The sequence below is a fragment of the Chiloscyllium plagiosum genome, unplaced genomic scaffold, assembly GCF_037043375.1.
Source record: "Chiloscyllium plagiosum isolate Xiang-an unplaced genomic scaffold, Cpla_swu_hap1 HiC_scaffold_1, whole genome shotgun sequence".
NCBI classification, from domain to species: Eukaryota; Metazoa; Chordata; class Chondrichthyes; order Orectolobiformes; family Hemiscylliidae; genus Chiloscyllium; species Chiloscyllium plagiosum.
In genome coordinates, this window is record NW_028270139.1 from 86,992,192 (window position 1) to 87,016,969 (window position 24,778).

Below are 24,778 nucleotides of genomic sequence, written 5' to 3' on the forward strand. Positions count from 1 at the left end.
ATATGACCAAGAGTGATGACTCCCCAATAAACTATGTACTGGAATGGTGCCTCTGATATACCAGGATGATACCTCTGACATACTATATACTGACATGAAAGCAGTAGGTGTATAGCTGCCTAGCAGAAGAAGCCAGAAGTCAACCTACTGGACCTGGGCTTCAGGGTTGGCCATTGATGTTACTTGCTGTTTTCCCCCTAACAGGTGTCCCATCCCACCCATAGGTCAGTCTGTTCAATTTCTGGTGCAGAAGAGATCCCATTCATAGGGATCAGAAATTTTCAACTTCACAAAACATTGTATGTTTTTCAAAAGATGTTACATTTCTCAATGTAAATGACTCTTCCTAAACAGATGTGATTGAACATGAGTTCCAGTCAACCATGTTAATGGCCTTTTCAGTCATAACTGGATTCAGATGGCTTTCGGAATGGTCAATGTTGTGATCCATGATGTGTTTTTCTGATTAGCATGGGAGCCTGGCTGATACTTAAATTATTTTTAAGACAGTTTTCTGCAATGCAATACTTACTACATGTCAGCATTCCTGAATTTGGTTGTGAAAGTTGTGAAAATGGCTGATTAAATATTAACATGTTTTTATTCTAAATATGCACTCAAAGAATTTGAAGTTAGAGTTTATTTAGCTGAATGGTGTTTCGCTTAGATCTCAACATGTTTAGTTATTATTCAGCTTCTTACATTGACACATTTTTTAAGATTACCCTTAGCTATGAATTAAAATAAACAGTACATTTTATTTGTGATATAAATGCAGACGTTACCACTGGTCCTGCCAGTGTTTTGCTGCTAAGAGTCAACTGCAGAGGTCAGCCTCCTGCTTGTCTACCAGGGTTTTGCTGCTTGCCAGATCTCCCGCACAGGAGAGAGACAGAGAGACAAGATGTAGAGGTAGAGAAAGGAATCTCCTGATGGGACACATGAGGAATCCCAATACTATGACTCAAATGCTACCCTCTTACAACTACTGTGTGTCTTACCTTGCATCTTGGCTTTCATTTGTTGCAATTGGTTCCATTTTTTGAGAGCTTAGACAAGCACCAAGGGCCTGTGTTTCAGAAAAGTCCTAAATCTCAGCGTCACTGGTGGTTCATTTGCATAACTTCAATGATGATGATGATTGCTGAGGTGCAATGAGCTATCAACTTGCACCTTGTGACTTTTCGAAGTTATGAAATTTGTGGGGAGTCCAAGCTGCAGAAATTGCAGCACAGCAGGGAGAGGGCAAGTTACCTGGGCACAGCTCCAAAAGGCAGTCACATCTGTCACACTAGATAATTCAAATTCAATCTTTGATCAGGATCAAGAGGTGAGTTGGGTTTTGGGACATAGGGGATAGCATTTGAAGAGCCTTGGCCTCTACAGTTGTCCAATCGTTAGGAGAGTCTTGCAACTTGTGCGGACAAAGGTATGGATTGCAGGGAAGATGAGCAAACAGACATTGTGGTACAGGGAGCCATTCAAGTTAAGGGAGGAAATAAAAATGTAGTTGTGGAAAGGGACAGTATACATAGCTAGATAGATACTGTTCTGGGCAGCTGTGAACATGAGTCCTAAAAGCTGTGTTACCTGCCCTGTGCTTTAAGGACATCTTGGGGTTGGAGAGAAATTTGGAGGAGGAGGGGTGACAAGCACTCTAAGATCCCTGTGTCACTCTGAACGTCTTAGTGTCTTGCTAATCATTGAATAGTGCCTTGTCTTGTTCCTTCTTCCAACATGCATTACTTCACATTTATCAAGGTTAAGTTCCATCTGCACTGATTTGCCCATCTGACCAATCTGTTTATATCCTGTTGTAACTTAACACCTTTATCCTCTCTGTCAACTACCCGGCTAATCTTTATGTCATCTGCAAATGTATTTATCATGGCCTCCACTTTCTCATCTACATTGTTTGTGAATATCATAAACAATAAGGGACCCAACACTGATCACTATGGTACACCACTGCACACCAGGCTCCAGTCACACAAATGGCCTTCTTCAGCCATCCTCTCTCTCCTGTCACTAAGCCAATTTACCTTCTTTATCAGTTTCCCATGTGGGACCCTGTCAAAGGCTTTGCTGAAATCCATATAAACTACATCAACCACCTCATCCAACACTTGGTCACCTCCTTGAAGAATTCTACCAGATTTGTTAGTCATGACTTTCCTCTGACAAAGCAATGCTGACTATCCTTGATCAAGCCTTGCCTCTCTAAATGGAGATTAATTTTCTACTTCACTATTTTCTACAATTGTTTCCCTACCACTGGTATTGGATTTACTGGTCTATAGTTCTGTGGTCTAGCTGTACCACCTTTCTTGTGAAGTTGAACCACATTAGCTGTCCTCCAGTCCTTTGGCTCCTCCCCTGTGGCCAAAAAACATTTAAAAATCCTTGAGTCCCACAGCAGCCTGGGATACAACTCATCTGGACTTGGGATTTCTCGAATTTTAAATCGACCAAAACTTCCAATACCTCCTTGCTTCTTATTTCAGTTTGTTCAAGAACTTAATTCTCCATCTTCTCAAATTCTGTACTTGCATCCATCCTTCCCCTGAGTAAAGGCAGATATGAAGTAGTCTTTTAACAGTCTAGCAGTGCCCTCTAATATTGTTAAAAATCACACACATCAGGTTATAGTCCAACAGGTTTAATTGGAAGCACTAGCTTTCGGAGCGCCGCTCCTTCATCAGGTGGAGTGCACAATTGTAAGACACAGAATTTATAGCAAAAGTTTACAGTGTGATGTAACTGAAATTATACATTGAAAAATACCTTGAGATTTTGTTGAGTCTTTCATCTGTTCGAATACCATGATAGTTTCACTTCTTTCATGTGTAAGTCACAAAACTTTTTTTTAAAGTTACATTCTCAGGTTAACTGTAACAATTGGTGTCAGCCAGATAATGTTCTTGTTTGGAATGCATCTATTCTATGTATTCAGAAATATGCCTTTAATATCAGTATGAACTCCATTGATTAATTCCTTAACCTAATTTGCCAGTTCACTTTAGCCAAATCTGCTTTCATGCCTTCATATTTGTTCTTATTAAAGTTTAAAACACTAATCTAGGATCCACTCTTCTTTCCAACATTAAATGTAAAATTCAATCATATTATGGACATTGCTACTTTGTGGTGGTTTAATTAGAAGGTCATTAATTAATCCTATCGCATAACACAATATCAGATCTATTTTCACTTGCTCCTGGTTGGCTTAGAACATGCTGTTCTAAGAAACTATCTACGAATTTTTCTCCTAGGCTAACGTGCCCACCTAATTTTTTCGAATCTATGTTTCGATTAAAATCTCCTGTAGTTATCCCCTATGAATAACTTCCTGACAAGCTCCATATTTCTTTCTTTATACTCCATCATATCCTGTGTTTACTGTCAGGGGATCTGTACACCGTGCCCACAAGTGATTTTGTGCCTTTATATTTCTCATCTCTGCCCAAACCACTTCTGCATCCTGGTTTTCTGAAATTTGGTCATCCCTCTCTAATGTGCTAATGCTATCATCAGCAGATAAACCTTTCCATCTTTCCCTAATTTCCCATCCTTTCTAACTGTCCTGTAAGCGTCAATGTTCAGGTCCCAGTATATGTCATTTGGTGGTCAGATCATACTTATTTATTTCTACTTGTGCTTTGAGTTCATCTGCTTTGTTTCAAATGCTACGTACATTCAGATATGGAGCCTTTAGTTTTGTCCTTGTATTACATTTGCAATCGCGAGCCATTTTTTTTGATATTCTTAGTTTTTTTTATTTGATTTGAACACTTGATCCTTTCCTCTGACAATCTCTTTATCATTTTCCAACATTCAAATAAAATTAACGTTGGTAACTTTATTTCTGACATTCATTCCTGATGAAGGGCTTTTGCCCGAAACTTCGATTTTCCTGCTCCTCAGATGCTGCCTGACCTGCTGTGCTTTTCCAGCATGACTCTAATATTGACTCTAATCTCCAGCATCTGCAGTACCCACTTTAACCTCTTTATTTCTTGCCTGTAGTTAGAGTCTAAGAGACATCCCTGCCAAATTGAGTAAATTAAATCTGCTAGTCATTAATATTTTTGAATTTACACATAACCTGTTAGAAATTGGTTAATACGAATCAGTTGAAGATTCACTCTGGCAGCAACTTAAGCATCCTGCAATAGATGATTCACTTTTAAAGCAACCATATGTTGCTATTCAGCAAGGCTGGTCTGGGGTCAATGTGAAAATACCTGAATGCCTACACCATCACTTTGACTTTGAAATTAACTTAACTATAGATGAGAATTTGATATTTGAAATCCATAATGTCATACATCTGCTAACTGTGCTTTTGCACAAACTTTAGTTTTCTTGAAACTTTAAATAAATATTCTGGCCACTGAGATGTCCACCCAAAGAGTATTAGTTGCTTTAAATAATTGCTATCACCAGTGCCACCTTGTGCCAATACCTCTCTAACTAGTAGATGTAGCCATGTTATAAAGGTTTTTATTAATACATACAAAGTTGCAAGTTACGTTGCAGTAGTTTCAGGAGCTGCAAACACCTTGCTGTTTTCTAGGTCTCACTCAGACAGGAGAGAGAGGGAAAATGAGGAAATCACGTGAGGAGCCAGCCTATGCTCACAATACTGCAGTAGAATGCCCATGGAGCCTGGATTTCTTATTAAGAACACAAGAGTAAAAGACATTCATCCCTATGTATGGAATTACATTTGATGGGACCAATGGTCAGACAATGGACCAGCCAACTCCCTGTCCTCAGCCAAGGATCACAGACACCACCTGCCATTTTAGTAGAATCAGTTAACTTGGATAAGAAAAGGAATCAAATGTTTAATCTGTCTGATATTCCAGTTCAAAAGAAAATCAAGCACTTTCCCCTAATTTCTTACAATATCAACATTTATTTCAGTAGAGCACAGTGCTGATTAGAAACCAAATTTGGTCACATGCAGCAGCTAGTTTATGAATATTGAAAGTTTTTCATTGTTCGCATTTCACTACTTAGGACATTGCAGCAATTGCACAAATACTTATGAACTTTAAAAGAAGATTCTTTGTATTTTTAAAGCTAAATTAATTTGCTTTCTCTCTTTGCAAAATACTGATGTCATTCCATTCTGAAGTGCTCATCCTACCACTCATTGAAAAAGCCTTCTTGGCTTCTGAAATGTTGAAATCTCTGAGTTTTGAAAGGTTAACATGCATTCTTGCTTCTTCTGCAGTGTACGCCAAAGTGTGGGCCAGGATTTAAGCATCGTATTGTTTTATGCAAAAGCAGTGACCTGAGCAAGACTTTCCCACCCTCTCATTGTTCAAGTGAAAGTAAGCCCCCAGTCCGGATCCGCTGCAGCTTAGGGCGCTGCCCACCACCTCGCTGGGTCACAGGAGAATGGGGCCAGGTAAGGGCACTCTTTTACATTTGTACTATTTGTACAGTTTTAGTGGACCAGTAAAAATGGGAGTGAACCAGTTTCTGGGATCAGTAGGGAAACATAAAGTTAGTCACTGGTAGACCTTCCTTGGTTGGGGTAGGAATGGGATTGGTAATGGTAACATTCTGGTTATTATTAGCTGTTGGAAATGATTTTCACTAAAAGCTTACAATCCTGTACTGGTATTTTGTAGTTAGCCTTTCTGCTCATGCTAACTGTACACACCTTTATGGTTTTAATGTGATTATTTACCCAGATTGTAAGTTTTATGCATAGGCGCCTCTTAATTTTAATATCGATTGTAAATTTTATTGTTGAATGAACTCAATGAAAATATATGCTCCTTGTTTAAATCTTTGATCCTGCCTGGTCATTTATCATGGCTCATTTACAACTTCCTCCTCATTTAGTCCCTGGTTATGGAGGTGATACGTGAATGATGTACAAAACAGAAAGATTTAGCCATTTGTTAAGGCCTGTAGCCACATCACTGGAGCAAAAGAAATAAAAGAAAGCTGTCATTGTCAGACTACAGTGTGGATACCTTTCACAGCATTCAGGTTGACTTTGCAATGCTGTCATTGTTCATAAACTAGGCCATGGTCTTCCATAGAACAAACTCTCCTATGCTGCCACAGACTGATCTTTCCTGGCCTGAACAGCAAAGAAAATGCAGTGAAGTGGAAAACAAGTTCCAACAGGCTCAGAGACTTCCCTGTAGATCTTGAATGTTGATTGAGGCTGAGATCTCTCTCTTAGTCTCACTTCTTGTATGTGGTTTCTTCAGGCCTTGATTTGAACTTATTGCCATAGCTGAGTGCTATTCCCACAGACCAATCAGCTCTCAACTTCACGGAGTGCTGGCCAATCAACACATGGCAGAGGATGGGTATCCTGATTTTGAGCAATGGGGATGGGGTGACGAACAGTTCTCAGTCATGCAGCCAGCCAGTGGACCTTCTGGACTGGGAAACGCAGTGCCAGGAGATTTCTACAAACAGCCCCAACTTTATTTTACTGGCAGAAATCAGTGTCTAAACTAAAATTTTAAAATATTTTGAATGGATCCCTGGCAGGAGTTGCTGGTTCTAAGTCTCAATACCTCCCCACAGCATTATTTCTGCTTAGATTTGCAAGTTATTCTGCTTTCTCCCATTACACACCAATTACTTTTGTAAACCGAGAGCAGCTAGCCGCAGTTGCATTTTTCTCCCAATTTCAATTGATTTCACAGATACATAAGTACAGATGAGCTGTAGTTGGTGTAAGGAAACTGTATAAATTGGTCTGACTTGTAGAGTTATTACAGAATGAAAAGAAGTTATTGAGTCTATCAAGTCCATACTGGCTGTGTGTGGAGAAATTTAATCATTTCTTCTCTTTTGCTTTACCTCTGTGTCTGTGCAAGTTTATTTCTCTCAAGTGCCCATATAATTTCCTTTCAAAAGCCTGATCATCTGTTCTTCCTGCACTCTTGTAGGTGATGAGTTCCAGGTCATTACCACTCACTGCATGAAAATGTTCTTCTTCACCATCCTCCCTCTGTCTCTGTCCCCTCCTCTAGTCTTTATACCAGCTAATAGGAACAGTTTTGCTTTATTTACCTGATCCAAACGTGTCAGAATCTAATATGCCCTGATCAAATCTCCCCTGAATTTCACTTGCCAAAAGGTAAAGAAACACATTTTCTCCAATTTAACCTTATAGTTAAAAATCCCTGCCTCTGGAACCATTTTGGTAAATCTCCTTTGCACCTGCTCTAAGGCCCTCACATTTGCTGAAAGAATAACCAAAACTGAAAGCAAAACCCCAGCTATGGTCTAACCATTTATAAATGGGTTACCTCCGCGTTCTCCGGTTTCCTCCCACAATCCAAAGATGTGCAGGTCAGGTGAATTGGCCATGCTAAATTGGCCATAGTGTTAGGTGCATTAGTCAGGGGTAAATATAGGGTAGGGGAATGGGTCTGGGTGGGTTACTCTTCGAAGGGTTGGTGTGGACTTGTTGGGCCGAAGGGCCTGTTTCCATACTGTAGGGAATCTAATCTAATCAAAAATGTTAAGCAAAACTTACCTGCTTTTGCACTGACTATCATGCTTCATGAAGCACAAGGTTTTTTATGCTTTCAACTCCCTCAAGATGTCCTTCCATCTTCATATGTATAGCATATTAATCCCTGATGTTTCACTAATCATACTCACTGATCTGTACCATTAAGTATATTCCTTCTGCAAAAATGTATCACCTCAGTCTTCTGTATTAGGTTCCATCTGTCACTTGCCTGTCCACTCTGCTAACCTATCGACGTCTGGTTATAGTTGATTGGTATTATTCTCTCTGCTAGCCTCACCTCCAAGCTTTGAAACCTTTCTTCATATTCCAGTATCCAAGTCAAACATTGGTTCAGCACTCATGTACTCACGTTTGGGGAATACCGCTGTCCATCAACCTGCAGTACAAGAAACATGGTTTATTTACCATGACTTACTGATTACTGTCCTTCAACCTATTTTTCGATCATTAATTGTCCATAATATTTGTCAAGGCTTTTTTTTCATATTTATTGCCATTTTTATTTTCTCATGTCAACCAAAATTATATGAGTACTGAATTTAAAGTGAATTAGAGATAGTTCATTTGAGTAATGTAATTCCAATAGGCAATAAATAAATTATCAGTTAATTTAAGCTATCTAAATTATTTTGTTGAGGTAATAATAGCTGAATTGGTCACTATGAAGTTACCTGTGGCCTGAAACAATTTGCTTTCAGTAGAAGTCTCTGGTAAAGGTAAATACGTCTGGAGCAAAAATTGTTCTGGATCACTATCAATGAAACATTGAAACTTACCAAAAGTTCTTTAAAGCTGTCTCTATGAGTTTGAAAGTAAAGCTGATTCAGGTTATGGAGATAATTACCTTTCACTGCTCACAATGAACAACATAGAACTTGTAGTATTGAAACAGGCCATGCATCCTAAAAAGTATATGTCAGTGTTTATACTCCATTTAACCTACTTCCCATTCTAACTATCGCCAACCATTCTTTTTCCATCTATTCCTTTTTTACTCATATATGCATCAGCCTTGAGTCACTAAAAGGCATTAATACTCTCTACCTCAACCATTCTATATTGCAATGAATTCCACATTCTGCCTACTCTCAGAGTACATTTGTGCCCTTTGTGGGCAGCATGGTAGCACAGTGGTTAGCACTGCAGCCTCACAGCACCAGAGACCTGGGTTCAATTCCTGCCTGAGGTGACTCTCTGTGTCGAGTTTGCACATTCTCCACGTGTCTGCATGGGTTTCCTTCCACAGTCTATTTTATAAATGTGCAGGTTAGGTGAATTGGCCATGCTAAATTGCCCGTAGTGTTAGGTGAAGGGGTAAATGTAGGGGAATGGTCTGGGTGGGTTGCGCTTTGGCGGGTCGGTGTGGACTTGTTGGGCTGAAGGACCAGTTTCCACACTGTAAGTAATCTAATCTAAAATTATTTTTTGCCTGCAGACAGTAGATCTGTTTCACTATTTTTACACAGGTGTTGAATAAAACTGTTAAATCAGTTTATCATTTGATGGCCTAGCAGAAGCATATCAGGCTTTGATTAAAGAAGTGTGGACATGTGTAATACTATATTTCAAGGAGAAATGAAATTAGTTCCAAGCCAGTATTTATCTACATGTATAAATATATCTAATTCGAAATGTGATTTACACAAAATAAATCATGTTCTTGTATTCTGCTTAGGAACCTTACAGCTTTTAAGATTCAACATGGAATTTAACAATTTCAGAAAATGAACACTCCATTTAATGTCTATTACCTGCCCTCACAATCCCAGGTCCTGACACAAAATGAGTTTCTTTCCGTACAAGAATGTGTTGCTGGAAAAGCACAGCAGGTCAGGCAGCATCCGGGGAGCAGGAGAATCAACATTTCAGGCTGGAGCCCTTCATCAGGAATATGTGCAGGTGAAACTGATTAATGTGGAAGGCTCCTTTGGGGCCTTGTCTGGAGGTGACAGAGGAGGTGTGGGCACAGGTTTTGCAATTTCTGCAGTAGCAGGGGAGTGTGAAGTGCAGATGAATTCCTGATGAAGGGCTCCAGCCCGAAATGTCGATTCTCCTGCTCTCCGGATGCTTCCTGACCTACTGTGCTTTTCCGGCAACAGACTCTGGACTCTGATCTCCAGCATCTGCAATCCTCACTTTCTTCTAGTTTCTTTCAGTACAACCAACCCATTTTCAACTAATTATTGTCTCCATTATCATCTATCTAGCTTCGCTTAAAAAAAAGAAAGAACTGTGGATGCTGAAAATCTGAAACAAAAACAGAAATCGCAGCTGGTCTGGGAGCATCTGTTGAGAGAAGTCAGAGATAACGTTTTGGATCCAGTGACCATTCTTTTGAACTGATGGTAGCTAGGAAAAGGACGGTTTTTATACTCATAGAGTTATACAGCACGGAAACAGACTCTTCAGTCCAACTCATCCACACCAAGCAGACATCATAACCTGACCTCATCTCATTTTCCAGCATTTGACCCATATCCCTCTAAACCCTTCCCAATCATGTGCCCATTCCGATGTGTTTTAAATGTTGTAATTGTACCAACCTCTACCACTTTCTCTGGCAGCTCATTCCATACATACACCACCCTTTGCATGAAAACATTGTCACTTAGATCCCTTCTATATCTTTGCCATCTCATCTGAAACCTATGCCTTCTAGTTTTGGACTCTCCCAACGTGGGAAAATTACCTTGGCTATTCACCCATCCATGCCCCTCATGATTTTATAAATCTCCATAAGGTCACCCTTCAGCCCGCAACATTCCAGAGAAAAAGCCTCTCCTTATAACTCAAACTCTTCAATCCTGGCAATATCCTTGTAAATCTTTTCAGAACCCTTTAAAATTTAATAACATCTTTCCTATAGGAAGGAGCCCAGAATTAAACACAGAATTTTGAAAGTGGTCTCACCAATGTCCTCTATAGCTTCAATATGATGTCTCAACTCCTATACTCAACGTACTGACCAATGAAGGCAAGTGTGTCAAACAACATCTTCACTATCCTGTCTACCTGCGATTCCACTTTCAATGAAATATGCAACCGCACCTCTCGGTCTCTTTGTTCAGTAACATTCCCCAGGGCCCTACCATTAAGTGTGTAAGTCCTGCCCTGGTTTTTCTTATCAAAATGCAATATCTTACGTTTAAATCTAAATTAAAATCCATCTGCCACTCATCAACCTGACATGGGGGAGGAGGGAGAGTAAATGATTGGTGGAGATGAAGCTCAAAGAGAGAGAAAAACAGTTGGACAGACAAAATAGTAGTTAAAAGTCAGTCTGGGGGAATGAATAGCTGCTAATGGGATTATTAGTGGCTGACAATGCATAGTGTGTGGTAGTAGTCCATGTGATGACAAGGTCTAGTGTGTGGTGGTGTTGGAAATCTTGGGGAAAGATCCTCAAGGCCTAAAACTGTGGAGCTCAATATTAATTCCAGAAGTCTGTAGGATTCCCAAGTCAGAAAATGAGGTGCTGTTCTTCCAACTTGTGCAGATGCTGGAGATCAGAGTCGAGAGTGTGCATTCCTGTTGAAGGGCTTATGCCTGAAACGTCGCTTCTCCTACTCCTCGGATTCTGTCTGACCTGCTGTGCTTTGCCAGCACCACACTCTCGACTCCCTCTCCACCTATCCGCCTCCTATCCACAACCTTCCCCCAAACTCAAGCCTCAGCATAAATACAACCTTTTCCGAGATGCTTCTAGTCTGAAGATGGGTCAGTGGACTCAAAACATGAATTCTGTTTTCTCTCCACAGATACTGCCAGATATGTTGAGTTTCTCCAGCAATTTCTGTCTGTGTTTATTTCAGTTCTCCAGTATCTGCAATGCTTTGTTGTATTTTGGTGTTCTTATATGAATTTTGTTTTTCTTTCACTTAAGTTAATTGTTGTATTTTTACAAGTTTACCTGATGATTGGTTGCAAAGTGGAGTTCTTTAAACAATGTTGCAGCAATCTGCTCTAAAGCACTCCACCCCAAAAATTCACCTGTGCTAACTTTCAAATACCTGTAATGTGAAATGAATTTTTGCACTTATCAGTGTAAGTGATATCTTCTTTGCTTCTTTGCCCAGAAGCAGGGGCTTGGTAGTTATTTGCTCAACATGATTTTCTTTCCTATGGGTAGAGCAAGGAGGCAGGCCCCGAGTCTGTCTCAGTCAGAATGGACATCAGATCCTGTGCTGTTGGTGTTAATCTGATCCACATATTCGCTGTCTAGCCAACTGGCCTAACTAGTCCCCCAGTAAGTGATATAAGTCTTCAATAATGAAAGTCATTTCATTTTAAACACAGTTGTTAATATCAAGTAATCTGATTTTAGTATCACAGGGATCAGATGGAGATTAAACCTCCTTCTCCTCTGACTCAATTATGTGTCTCAGAAAAGCCTACCCCACAGCAGAATTGTAAATTTTTCCACTTCTCACACCAGCCATTCCATCCACTTTCTAAATGAAATTGTTTTATTCAGTGCCATTTATTTCTCTAAAGGGCAGTTTGTACAATGGATCAGTGCCCATTAGGAACTACCAATACATAGCATGGCCAGATGAAATACATATTGCATTACAGCAGGAACTTGAAATACCATAACATAAAGTGGGACGCCATTCTGCATAAAAGTTCCAAGAATAAAGTCTGCGAATTTGGCTCAATCCTTTGCATCCATTTCCACTGATATTAATGAGCAGTTACGATAGCTTCACGATTATTGTTTTGGACGAGCAACTAGACATTGTTTAGTTCCACCATGACCCAGTTGCAAAATTAAGCACAATAATTTTTGCCATTTGTGCACACCATGAATTTGCTAGTTTGTTGGAAAAACCTGACTGATTCACTAAGGCCGTCTGAGGAAGGGAATCTTCTATTCAGTTAGAAGATTAGAAGTCTAGCCTACATATGTTCCTAGTCTCACATGGTGGTTGATTCTTAGTAACCTAAGGGCAACTGGCAATACATAATAAAAGTTACATTACCAGTATCGCCCACATCCCAAAAGCAAATGTTCAAAATCTCCATCTTTTGATTTGCTGATTATTATTTAATTGATGTCAGCTGGCCCCTAAACTGCAAACCAGGGCATCCCATTCCAAAATGGGTCAATGTTCAGCATCACACTCCAAAATCCAGACTGAGCAACAAGACTAAAAACATCTGATCATGACCTTAAGACAACACTAATAAGTCTATCCTCAAATCAGAAATTATGCGTGAAATATGCCATTTATTAGCCAGTTAGTAGATTGCCTTTTATTATGTTTTAAGAAATCAAAAATAAACAAAATTTCTAGATTGAAAAGTACCATAGTCCAGTACATATTAGTTTGGTATATACTGTACTAATGTCATTTTCTTGTAGGTTTGCAATAGTAAGAGGACTCTGTCCAATGTGACATTGATGTATATTAAGTAATATTTTTAACAGTATGCGCATTTAGTGGAGAAATTATGGAAATGAATCATTGATACGAGGGACAAGTGTTCTCCATGGACATCTGGCATTGTTATAAGTAATCAATTGGACATGGTCGTGCATTAACTTTTAAGGATCCAAAAGGACAGATCCATCAATTGTCCACTATAGTATCTTTTTGGATGTTTAAGTAGGAATTATATAAAAAGGAAGATCACAGGCAAGCTGATGGTCAGGGTATATGCCAAAGCAATGTCATCTTATAGCAGGCCAGCAGTCATATTACACCAAATATACCCTTCAGGTCGCTTCTGCTTTTTTCAGTGCCACATCAAGCTTAAGGATGTGCAGTCCACCAATATTTTTCAGATGACTGACACCATAAATTCAGCTGCAACCAGTGGCATATCCCTCCATCTTGCTATCCCTCCATTGCCAATACAATAAATCTTTTCAATAGTTGTATTAAAAAAAACAAAGTGTCAGCACATTACAAGATTAAAATCAAAATGTTCTTTAAACGAAGCATGCTTTCATTATCTATTTGCTGTCTACAAATGTTAACTATTCAATATGCATTTTTGTTTCTTTTTTATTGCAGTGTTCAGCACAGTGTGGTCTTGGCCAGCAGATGAGGACGGTCCAGTGCCTCTCATATACGGGTCAACCATCTAGTGAGTGTCCTGAAGCCCTTCGACCACCCTCAATGCAACAGTGTGAGAGCAAATGTGATGCTACTCCAATCACCAATGCAGAAGGTTGGTACTTAAAAATAATTTTAAAATAACAATAAGTTGAGGTATTTTAAGGAATGAGTTTTAAGCATCTCTTCAGTTTGAATGGTTTCAGGTATTTTCATCCACAAGTTTTCTGGTAAGAGATGCTGGAATTTTCTAAATTGCTCCAGTGTGGTGTGTTGTTTGCTGGTTCAATTACATGCATCTGTTACTTGTGCCAAAAGAATTTCTGCCAAGTAAAAATAATGGGATTTGTAAACATTGGGCTTTTCCTAAGTGCTGTTGCAAAAGGAAGCAAGTTTGTGGATAGTACTTACGTTGAATTTTGTAAAAAAAGAAGCAGATTTATGTCAATTGACGTAGACTTTATATTACAAATGTCAAATGACAAATAAGTACCAGCAGAGAACTTAACTCATTGACTTTGTTTGGAACACACGGCTTTGGCAGATAGTTACAAAAACTTACCCAACTTTTGACAACTGGGATTATGAAAAATGCTTGATTGCTGTAAAACCCAATCTGAACAGTTATTTTGTTCTCACTTTGAACTACAACCTGTTTCTTCAACACACCATGTTTAATTTAACATCATGTCATAGAATCCCTATAGTGTGTGGAAACAGGCCATTTGACCCAAAACGTCCATACCAACCTTCCAGAGAGGGTCCCACCCAGACTCATCCCCCTGCCCTAAACCTGTAAACTTGCATCTCCCATGGCTAATCCACCTAACTGACACATCCTTGGGCACTATGAGCAATTTAGCATGACCAATCACCTAACCTGTACATCTTTGGACTGTGGGAGGAAACCAGAGCACCTGGAGGAAACGCAAGCAGACACAGGGAGAATGTGCAAGATATATGCTTTGTTTTGAAGCAGATTAGGTAATTCACAAATAGTCAAAATACATTTCTTAACAATAAATCACCAAAAAAATCATTTTTTGAGGAAACGTTTGCATGTTTTCTTAGTTGATGACAGAAGTAAGGCTGTATTTCGGAAAGAAATTTCAAACACTTGTGAAAGTTTATATCAATGACAGATATGCTTTTGAATTCAGCATCTGTTTGGGTTCTTGAATTATACTTTTTGAATTACAGTATTTGTTTGAAGCCAGACTTTGAAGCATTACTTTGTTAAGTGTACTGTTTCAATTTCTGTTGAGACTATACTGTAGTACAAATACCAACCATCCAGTCTGAACTATAATGAATGAAATACAGTTCTGTCCCATTTCTTATAAGGTATGTGTGTGGCTACAGTATCCAGACAGTCCAAGGTCACCTGAAATTTGAACCACAATGCCATTTGACTCATTTTTCATGCAGTTTCAAGTTTCATTGTCGTTTACATAGCATGTTCATGCACCTTTCACGGTAGCTCCAGTACTTTGTCATTCGTATTTATTGTTTTGACCGTAATGTATATCCTTGGTATGTTCCACATCTGTAAATCAAGCGGTGGATATTCTTTACGATTCATTGATTCCAGACTAAGTTTCTTTTTAACCAATGGCTAGTCAAATCCCACAGAGAATGTCCTACTCATGGTTATTGTACATTTTACAAAAGTAAATCATAAGAAGATAAATCATGAATGTAGGCTATCTAAAGTGAAAACTGGAAATACTTGAGATAAGCATCAGTAACTATCTGAGAGAGTAAAAAGCATTCATTTCTGGATGGGATCGTTTATCAGATCATGAAACTTTTTTTATTTCAGAAGAAGTTTACTTTGACATTGTTTTATAATTCATGCATTCTTATCAATGATAAAATTTTAGTCTGGTTTTAAAGGGAATTGATTTAACATGTTTGTACACAGGTAAATATACATACTTGAATGTTTTCAGAAATGAAGTTGATTCCTTCTGCAACTTCTGGTCAGTACTGAGTTCAAAGATTCAGTCTAGTGCTTTGTAAACCTAGTTCCAATCTTTGCTGCCATAAAGTGGCTTCATTATAATGAGTTTGGGATTGGGATATTTAATCATACATGTGCATGATTAAAAATAAAAAGATAACGTAAAGCTTTATTTGAACAGAAAGGCTTAAAAACCTGGAAATCTCAAAAAAGAACAAATGTCGCAATGGTTCATCCAGGATTAGCGTCCTCCTTCTGGAAAATAGTGGAGTCCTTCTGGTAGAAGCATATACAACGTGGAGTTGCACCATGTCAGTTCTGTTGCCTTATTCATTGCAGTCCATTCTTTTATTTTATAGAATGCAAAGATGTGAACAAGGTGGCTTACTGCCCACTGGTGCTGAAGTTCAAGTTCTGCAGCAGAGCCTACTTTAGACAGATGTGCTGTAAGACCTGCCAAGGACATTGACCTGAAGCAAGCCTCGTTAATTCTATCTTGGAAAACTATCCTCGTTCATTCTATCTTGGTGCCTGCCCTGAATTCACACAAAGGAATGGGATTTGATGTCCCCCAAACTCTACCCTGTGGAAAATATAACCACTGGTCAGCTTCAGCTGACAATAATTTGCTGTTATTTTAACTTCTGTGAAGTGGGATTTTTAAAAAAAACAAAGGTGCTGGACACAGAGAGGAGGAGATGCCAGTTCTAAATTTTCTGCTCGGCAACACGAAAAACATTCAGCTGTTAGGAACATGCATGGTCACTTGTACAAATTGAATAGTTGGTTCATCTCCAGGGACCAGAAAGTTCATGTAATATATATTGGACCTCAAAAAGGGAGAGAACAGTTTGCATATGTTCAAAAGCTGATAAAGCAGAAAATAATTATCTGAGCTTGCCTAGCTGTAAAAAACTCTGATAGAAATGATGTTTTCAATACACTACAAAAACATGACAATTATTTATCTTACATAACAGTGACCAAAAAAATGTTATAATATCAACTGATAAGTTATTTTAAAAAGAACCAAAAATGGAACACACTTTTTCTGTATGTGGTGCTAAATTTCTAGTACTTTCCACTGAAATTCTCTTTCCAGTTTAAAGTAAAATTGATGCCTCTACCCTGGAGTTCTCAGTCAGGTGAATTAATTCACTGAACAAATCTTAGTGAAGCAAACCATTAGATTGGTAGGGATGCAGGAATGCATCAAAATCAATGAAGATTTCTTGCTGCCAACTAAAATTAGGGCTTGTTGATAAAATATTTTATCATTAAACTCAGTAGATATCTTAAGATAAAAAGAAACACAGATATTTCTGTTGAAGCCATTATAAAGTAAGGGGTGCCAGAGATCGTAAGCTCAAGTGCTGTTCTGCCCACGTAAGTGATGTCTAGAGCTTGAATTCTACCACTCTAACCACCTTTGTTTATGCTACTGGTTTTGGAGTGGTCTCGACCGCACAGGCATCCAGTTTTGTAAACCAGGTTCCATTCAACCAGTTCTGGTCAAGATCACCATTCTAGGCATAATGCAAAGACAAACTATCCACTTTGAAATGAGGCACACCTTTCAGCGAAGCTTGTAATAAAAAGAAAGGAAATAAATGCTCCAGATGCTTCTCTGTTTCGAAAGGGGAAACACCTGTTTCAAAATAATTTCTGTGCTGCTAAACAGATAAATGCAGCCAAAGAATATTTGCAAAGGAGAAAATATAAATGTTAGAATATTTAGTAGCAGTACTCTCACTAGGAATATTAAGCAATGCATTATGTTTAGATTTGACAATGTATTGTTACCTTAAATATATTTAAATGTGAAACCACATAGTATTGTATACTAAAGCTAAAAGATAGACATGATTCCAAAGCCCAGTGCTAGCAGAGTAAATGGCCTAGCTTGATTAAAGACTCAATATTGAGATAATAAAAGAGGATACTTGTTCAAATAACTATAGTACTTGAAAACTTGCAGTTTGCAGCAGGTACTTTATGAATGTGCATTTGTGTTGAACTGTGCCTCTTTTGTCGAGTGCAATGAACCTATCTTAAGTGAGAATATTTGTAAATCATTGTGTACAAAATCCATTAACATGCAAAACAGGGCACTTTTCATCAGTGAGGTGAGATTCTGTAGATTTTGAATGAAACAAATGTTTAGTAGAGTACATTTATTTTCATTTCAAAGGAATTATTTTAAAGTAATTTTCATGAAAATGTGATTTTTTTAAAATAAAAAGAACTAACCAGCTAACTATACATCATGAAAATAACTAAGCAAGGATGTGATTTTTTTTTACACAGAAATATACAAGTTGACAATTCTCTTTGATGGCAGTCTGCATAAGAAATTGTCATGTCACACGTTTGGTCTCAAGTCATAGCTATAAAGAAATCCTTTCTAATATAAATACAGACCAAGGAGGTTTTTTTTGACAATCCATATATGATGTTGTGCTGCACACTCAAGTCATAACCATGAAAATCTTGTCTGTCATCTACTACCTCTCCACAGTAAACAGCTTTATTCCACACCACTATTGGCCATGTCAAAGTGGTATTTGTTCAGACACCTATCATTAGGCTTGCTTAACAAACTCATTTCAGATATTGGACATCATTCTGAAAAAAACCAGTCAGTCAACCTTGGTGTTGTCATGCCTTGAGAGGTCTAAGAATATCATAAAAGGAATGGTGTGCTATGACACTCCCAAGAATAGGGCCCTCATAGCAGTACTTAATATTCCAGGCATGAGAATGTTTATCAATAAATGTTACCTTTCAACAAGGAGCTTTATTTAAAAAAATCTTCTTTACCTCAGATTAGGTATTTACATTTCAAAAACTTGTTTCCACAGATGGATTTTTGTTCTGTGGTACTGGTGCTATATAAACAGGGAGTTGAATGTATAGAACAGCACTGAGAGTGAAAATAAAACAACTCCCTCAATATTGGATTGCATTATTAAAGGGAACAGAATGCAACATGTGTATGAATTAACAAACTCAGAAAAACAACTTCAAACTTGGACTCAATGAAAATGGACCAGAAAATGTGTTCAAATAGCACAGTGCATTGCTGCTGCTACTTTGTAGCCACCTCAATACCAAAGTTGAATCCTTTCAATAGTTTTCAAACTGATAACAGAACCAGTTGTGCAAGCTGTAAAGGAATTTGACAGGCCTGCCATTGCTGAGAAGAACATTACATTGTAGCCAGTTCAATGAAGAGCCTAAGGCACACACTGCAGTATTATCGGCATCTGGTCACAGGGACTGAGAAAGGACTTATCCACAGATATATCCCCAAGGTGCATACTTCATGAAGAAATACACTTAATTATGGATTCTATTAATCACTGAATGTCACATAAATATTCTTATCCAGAATGGAAAACTAGCATTGTATTATTGTGATTAGTTGCTTATATTTTATATTCAGTATTAATGTGGTACACTGTTACTAAATATTTTCTTTTTTGTAAATTATATGCTAATTTATTGCCATGTTTCAAGACACTTGTTCTACATTCAATTCACTGCATAAATTGAAAGGTAATACTGAATACAGTGAAATGATATTCCATATTTGTGACACAGATTTTTTTCCTAGGTAATTTAAATCAATAAAGTGCAGCTTCCAAATGTTATCTTCTTGTTTATATGATTGTTTAATTACATCAAGCATGAATTCAGTTATATACCCTGGTAATATGCATGCATTGTTTACATATGAGTTGAAGCAACACTATAAAGCTTTGGTGCAATCCCTAATTCAGACTTAATTTGTCAAGTCAAGGTTAAATACAGGTGAAGTTTAAAATTATTGTTGCTAATGCAATCCTATGGGAATAAAATCCCAAACATTTTGCTTCACTTCATGAATCTAAACTTGTAAATGTTTGTGTAATGAATGGTTATAAAGAATGTTTTCCAATTGATATTTTCCACTAAATTATTATCACTATATTTAACAATCTGTTCACGTCATTTATTTAGTCTGAAAAAAAAACTATTTGTTTAATTCACCAAAGAAATAAAACAGGATGCCATTAACCTGAGGATGAAGTTCTTCCATTATACACAACATTGACCCTGATTTATGAATCTGTTCATTTATTGTCTCATTGCATTTTCTTTTTCTTTACTGAGTACTTTTATTGTAAGAGACCTAGTATATTCTCCATGCTCTGATATATGGAAATGTCTGCCAGGTATTTATACACCTTTATCACCGAACCTTGCAATTGGGTTTAACGATGATCCAAACTTAACGATAGTGTTTGATACTTTGGACCACAAGGTTCTGTGTCCAAGCTAAAAGTTACTTTTTCCTAGGTCAACTTCTTAACCCACCCAAGTCATCATAGTTTGGATCACCTTCACAGCCCTGTTCTGCAATTTCTACTGAACACAGATGTCCTGGATAGTTTCCCTTGGTGATCTGAATTGAACATAGATGGTATTGAATAATGGTTCACTTTTAATACAACAGTCTCAGACTTGGACTTGGCTCATGTGGTAATATAGTTGCAGTACACCCAAAAGCTCCTCTGTTCAGGTCCATGAACTTGTTTAATCTGATCTTTGCAGTGCCTCTGATCCAGTTCGTGGGCTTTTATGATCTGGTCTATGAGTTCCTCTGATTCAATCTATGAATTTCTCTAGTCCTAAGTGTCGCAGCTTCTGCTGGTTCCTTCACAAAATGACTTAAGCAATATTGAACTAGATTTTCCCAGCTGCAAGGAGATAGGTTTGAAGAGGGACACGAAGATTGAAGTTAGAGAACCGTAAGGAGTCGTCACATTGTTCTGCCTACATCAACTGTGTTCATAACTCGCATTGGATCTGCCAATTGAGTATCACTGCAAGCACTCCTACTGGGCCTGCCTGTTTCTGATCCACCCAGTTGTTATTAATTGGATGGCTTTCCTGGAGACACCTTCTTAATTGGCCAGCTCTGGAACTAGCAACTAGGTAGATTCTTATGAATTTTACATTTCAAAGCAACAACTTGTTTTTTATGGTGTCTTTCTTGTAATGATATGTGACATGTTGCTTCATAGCAGTCAACTTTATCAGCTATGCATGAAATATGATAGTAAGGCAGATGACCAAAATCCTAGTTGAGAAGATGGGTTTAAAGGGCACCCTAAAGAATAGAAGAAGGGTTTCAAGAGAGAAAATTCCAGAGCTTTGGTGCAATGAAACACACAGCCAATAAAAGGTGAACAATTAAAATCAGGAATACTTAAATGGGCTGAAGTAGAGGAGTAACATCTCAAAGGGTCGTGGAGCTGGAAGAGGTTACAGGGATAAGAAGGAATGATGCCATGGAAGGAATTGAAAAAAAAGTGCATAGCCTCACAAATTTCCATATTATATATTCAATCTGTCAAAGTCTTGCCCACTTGCCTAATCTGTCTATATCCTTCAGCGGACTCTTTGTGTCATCCTCGCCACTTACCTTCCCACCTGTTTTTGTGCCAGGCACAAACTTGGCCATAGTACTTTCACTTCCTTCCTCTATTTATCAATATATATTGGAAATAATTGTTCTATGTTGATGTCATTGGGAAGCTGAACAATCTTATATTTTGTCTAATCATGCAAGTCATTGTTGTAGTTAGTAAACAGACAATCTAAACAGCGCCCCTTGACATTCAATAGTGTTGCCATCACTGAATTCCCCCATTATAAACATCTTGGGGGTTATCATTGACTAGAAACTCAACTGGACTTGCCACATGAACACAGTATCAACAAGAGGTCAGAAGCTTGAAATACTGTGATGAGTAACTCACCTCTTGACAATATATCACTGTTCTTTCACTGTCACTGGGTCAAGATCTTGTAATTCTCTCCCTAATGGAATTGTGGGTCAACCTGAAAACACATGGGTCAACCTCATCCCAGGCGGTATGGAGGCTTCTCATTGCCAGGGACCCAGGTTCAATTCCACCTTCGGGTGACTGTGCAGAGTTTGCACATTCTCCCTATGTCTGCATAGGTTTCTTTGAGGTGGACTGGTTTCTTCCCAGTCCAAAGATGTGCAGGTTAGGTGGATTGGCCATGCTAAATTGCCCAAAGATGTGCAGGCTAAGTGGATTAGCCATGGGAAATGCATGTTTACGGAGATATGGTAAGGGGATGGGTCTGGGTGAAATGCTGTTCGGAAGGTCGGTGTGAACTCGATGGGCCAAATTACCTACTTCCACACTGTACGGATTCTATGATTCTATTCTGTGACTCCCCAAGCCTGTACATCATCTACAAGGTACAAGTCAGGAGTCTGATGGAATGCTCCCCTGAATGGGTACAGCTCCAACAACACTCAAGCTTGACACCATCAAAGCAGCCCGATTGAGGCACCACATCCACAAGTGTCCACTCACTCCATCACTGATGCTGAGTGGCAGCAGTGTGTACAATTTACAATACACTGCAGAAATTCACTAAAGATCCTTAGGCAGCACCTTCCAAACTCACAAGCACATTCATCTAGAAGGACAAGAACAGCCGATACATGGGAATGCTGCCACCTCCAAGTTCCACCCCAAATCACTCACCATCCTGACTTGGAAATATATTGCTGTACCTTCACTGTCACCGAGTCAAAATCCTGTAATTGTCTCCCTAATGAAATTGTGGGTCAACCTACAGCATGTCACTATTTAAAGAAAATGATCAGGAAAAGCCACGGAACTATAGACCAGCGAGTCTGATGTCAGTGGTGGGCAAGCTGTTAGAGGGAATCCAAAGTGACAGGATTTACATGATTTGGAAAGGCAAGGTCTGATTAGGGATAGTCAGCATGGCTTTGTGCGTGGGAAATCATGTCTCATGAACTTGATTGCGCTTTTTGAAGGAGTAACAAAGTGAATTGATGAGGGCAGAGTGATAGACGTGATCTTTATGGACTTAAGTAAGGTGTTCAACAAGGTTCCTCATGGGAGACTATTTTGCACCATTTGGATACAGAACTGGCTTGAAAGTAGAAGACAGAAGGTAGTGGTGGAGAGTTGCTTTTCAGACTGGAGGCCTGTGACCAGTGGAGTGCCACAAGGATTGCTGCTAGGTCCTCTACTTTTCATCATTTAAATAAATGATTTGGATATGAACATAGGAGATATGGTTAATAGGTTTGCAGATGACACCAAAATTGGAGGTGTAGTGGACAGCGAAGAAGGCTATCTCAGAGTACAATATGATCTTGATTAGATGGACCAATGGGCTGAGGAGTGGCAAATGGAGTTTAACTTAGATAAATGTGAGGTGCTGCATTTTGGAAAAGCAAATCAGAGCAGCGCTTACACACTTAATGGTAAGGTCCTGGGGAGTGTTGCTGAACAAAGAGACCTTGGAGTGCAGGTTCATAATTCCTTGAAAGTAGAGACGCAGGTAGATAGGATAGTGAAGAAGGCATTTGGTATGCTTTCCTTTATTGGTCAGAGAATTAAGTATAGGTGTCGGGAGGTTGTGTTTCAGATGTACAGGACATTGGTTAGGCCACTTTTGGAATATTGCGTGCAATTCTGGTCTCTTTCCTATCGGAAGGATGTTGTGAAACCTGAAAGGGTTCAAAAAAGATTTACAAAGATCTTGCTAGGATTGGAGGATTTGAGCTCTAAGGAGCTGAATAGGCTGGGGCTGTTTTCCCTGGAGCATCGGAGGCTGAGCAGTGACCTTATAGAGGTTTATAAAATCATGAAGAGCATGGATAGGATAAATATACAAGGTTTTTTCCCTGAGATGGGAGAGTCCAGAACTAGAAGGCATAGGTTTAGGGTGAGAGGGGAAAGATATAAAAGGGATCTAAGGGTCAACATTTTCACACAGAGGGTGGGGCATGTATGGAATGAGCTGCCAGAGGAAGTGATGGAGGCTGGTACAATTACAGCATTAAAAAGGCATCTGGATATATATATGAATAGGAAGAGATTTAGAGGGATATGGGCCAAGTGCTGGCAAATGGGACTAAATTAGGTTGGGATGTCTGGTCAGCATGGACGAGTTGGACTGAAGGTTCTGTACCTGTGCTGTACATCTCTATGACTCTGATATGGGTCAACCTCAGCACATGGACTGCAGCGGTTCAAGAAGGCAGCTTACCACCATCTTCTCAAGAGCAACTTGGAACAGGCAATAAATGCTGGCCCAACCAACAATGTCCACATCCAACAGATTTTTAAAAAAGTGGACCCAGCACTGGTGGCACTCCACTAATGATTTCTTGACAACCCAGAAAAGACCAATTTATCCCTACTCTCTACTTCTTATTAGCTAACCAAACCTTTATCCATGTTAATATATTACTCCCTGCACCACCTATCATGTACAGCAACCATTAATGTGGTACATTATGAAACACCTTTTTTAAAATCCAAGGAAACAGCATCTACTGGCTCCTCTTTATTAACCATGGATGTTACTTTATCTATTAGTTCAATAAGACCTTTCACAAAACCATGTAGGCTCTCATTGTTCGAAATTGTGATTCCTTAAGTATCCTGCTATAGCACTTTAATGATGGATCTTAGCACTTTGACTATGCTCGATGTCAGGCTAGCCGGCCAATAGCTTCCTGCTTCCTGTCTCCTTCCTTTCTTGAATAAATGTGCTACATTTTCTACTTGCTAACCCACTGGTGCCATTTCAGAATCCTCGGGACGTGTAAAGTTTTAGGTGGAATAGTTTTCCTAGCACTTTTCCCCTTTTTCTTTGCCAATTTGACTGTTCTTTGGAAGCTTGTCAGTTCTTTAACAATATTTAACAGACATGTATCAGCAGGTCATAGGGTAAGATTGCCACGGAAAAGGACAAGGAGCAATCCAGAGCAAATATATCATTTTCAGTTGCAGGAAGTTAAATCAGGCCCCAACAAATCAGAATCAAAGATTGGCAGCCAAAGCTGTAACAGGACAATAGGTAGTCTTGAAAGGAAAAGTAGTTCATATACAGTCAAAGTGCATTCCCAAATTAAAGTAAAGGGACAAGTAAAACCAGAGATCCCTGGATGACAAATGAGAAAGAATAAAATGAAGCAGAAAAGGGGTTCATACTAGTGATGTCAGGTTGCTAATGCATATGAGAACCAAACTGAATACAAAACGTTCAGAGGGGAAGTCAGGAAAAACAAAACAGCAGAAATGAGAGAGTATGATAACAGACTAGCAACTAACATCAAGAGAATGCAAACATTTTATCTAGACAGGTAAATAATTT

At 38.8% G+C, this 24,778-nt stretch overlaps 1 protein-coding gene across 2 annotated transcripts in view; it reads left to right on the forward strand.

Annotated features, from left to right (window-relative positions):
- Positions 1-17,812, forward strand: part of adamts6 (ADAM metallopeptidase with thrombospondin type 1 motif, 6) — a 300,876-nt gene extending 283,064 nt beyond the window's left edge. The window contains exons 23-25 of one of the 2 annotated variants that reach the window (XM_087988638.1): positions 5,243-5,419; positions 13,546-13,702; positions 15,910-17,812. In XM_087988638.1, the coding sequence (XP_087844764.1) occupies positions 5,243-5,419; positions 13,546-13,702; positions 15,910-16,019 (444 nt within the window). In that variant the 3' untranslated portion in view covers positions 16,020-17,812. Of the gene's footprint in view, positions 1-5,242; positions 5,420-13,545; positions 13,703-15,909 lie in introns of those variants that run through there. The other variant, XR_015757565.1, reaches the window with a different exon arrangement.
- The last annotated feature ends 6,966 nt before the right edge of the window (positions 17,813-24,778 follow it).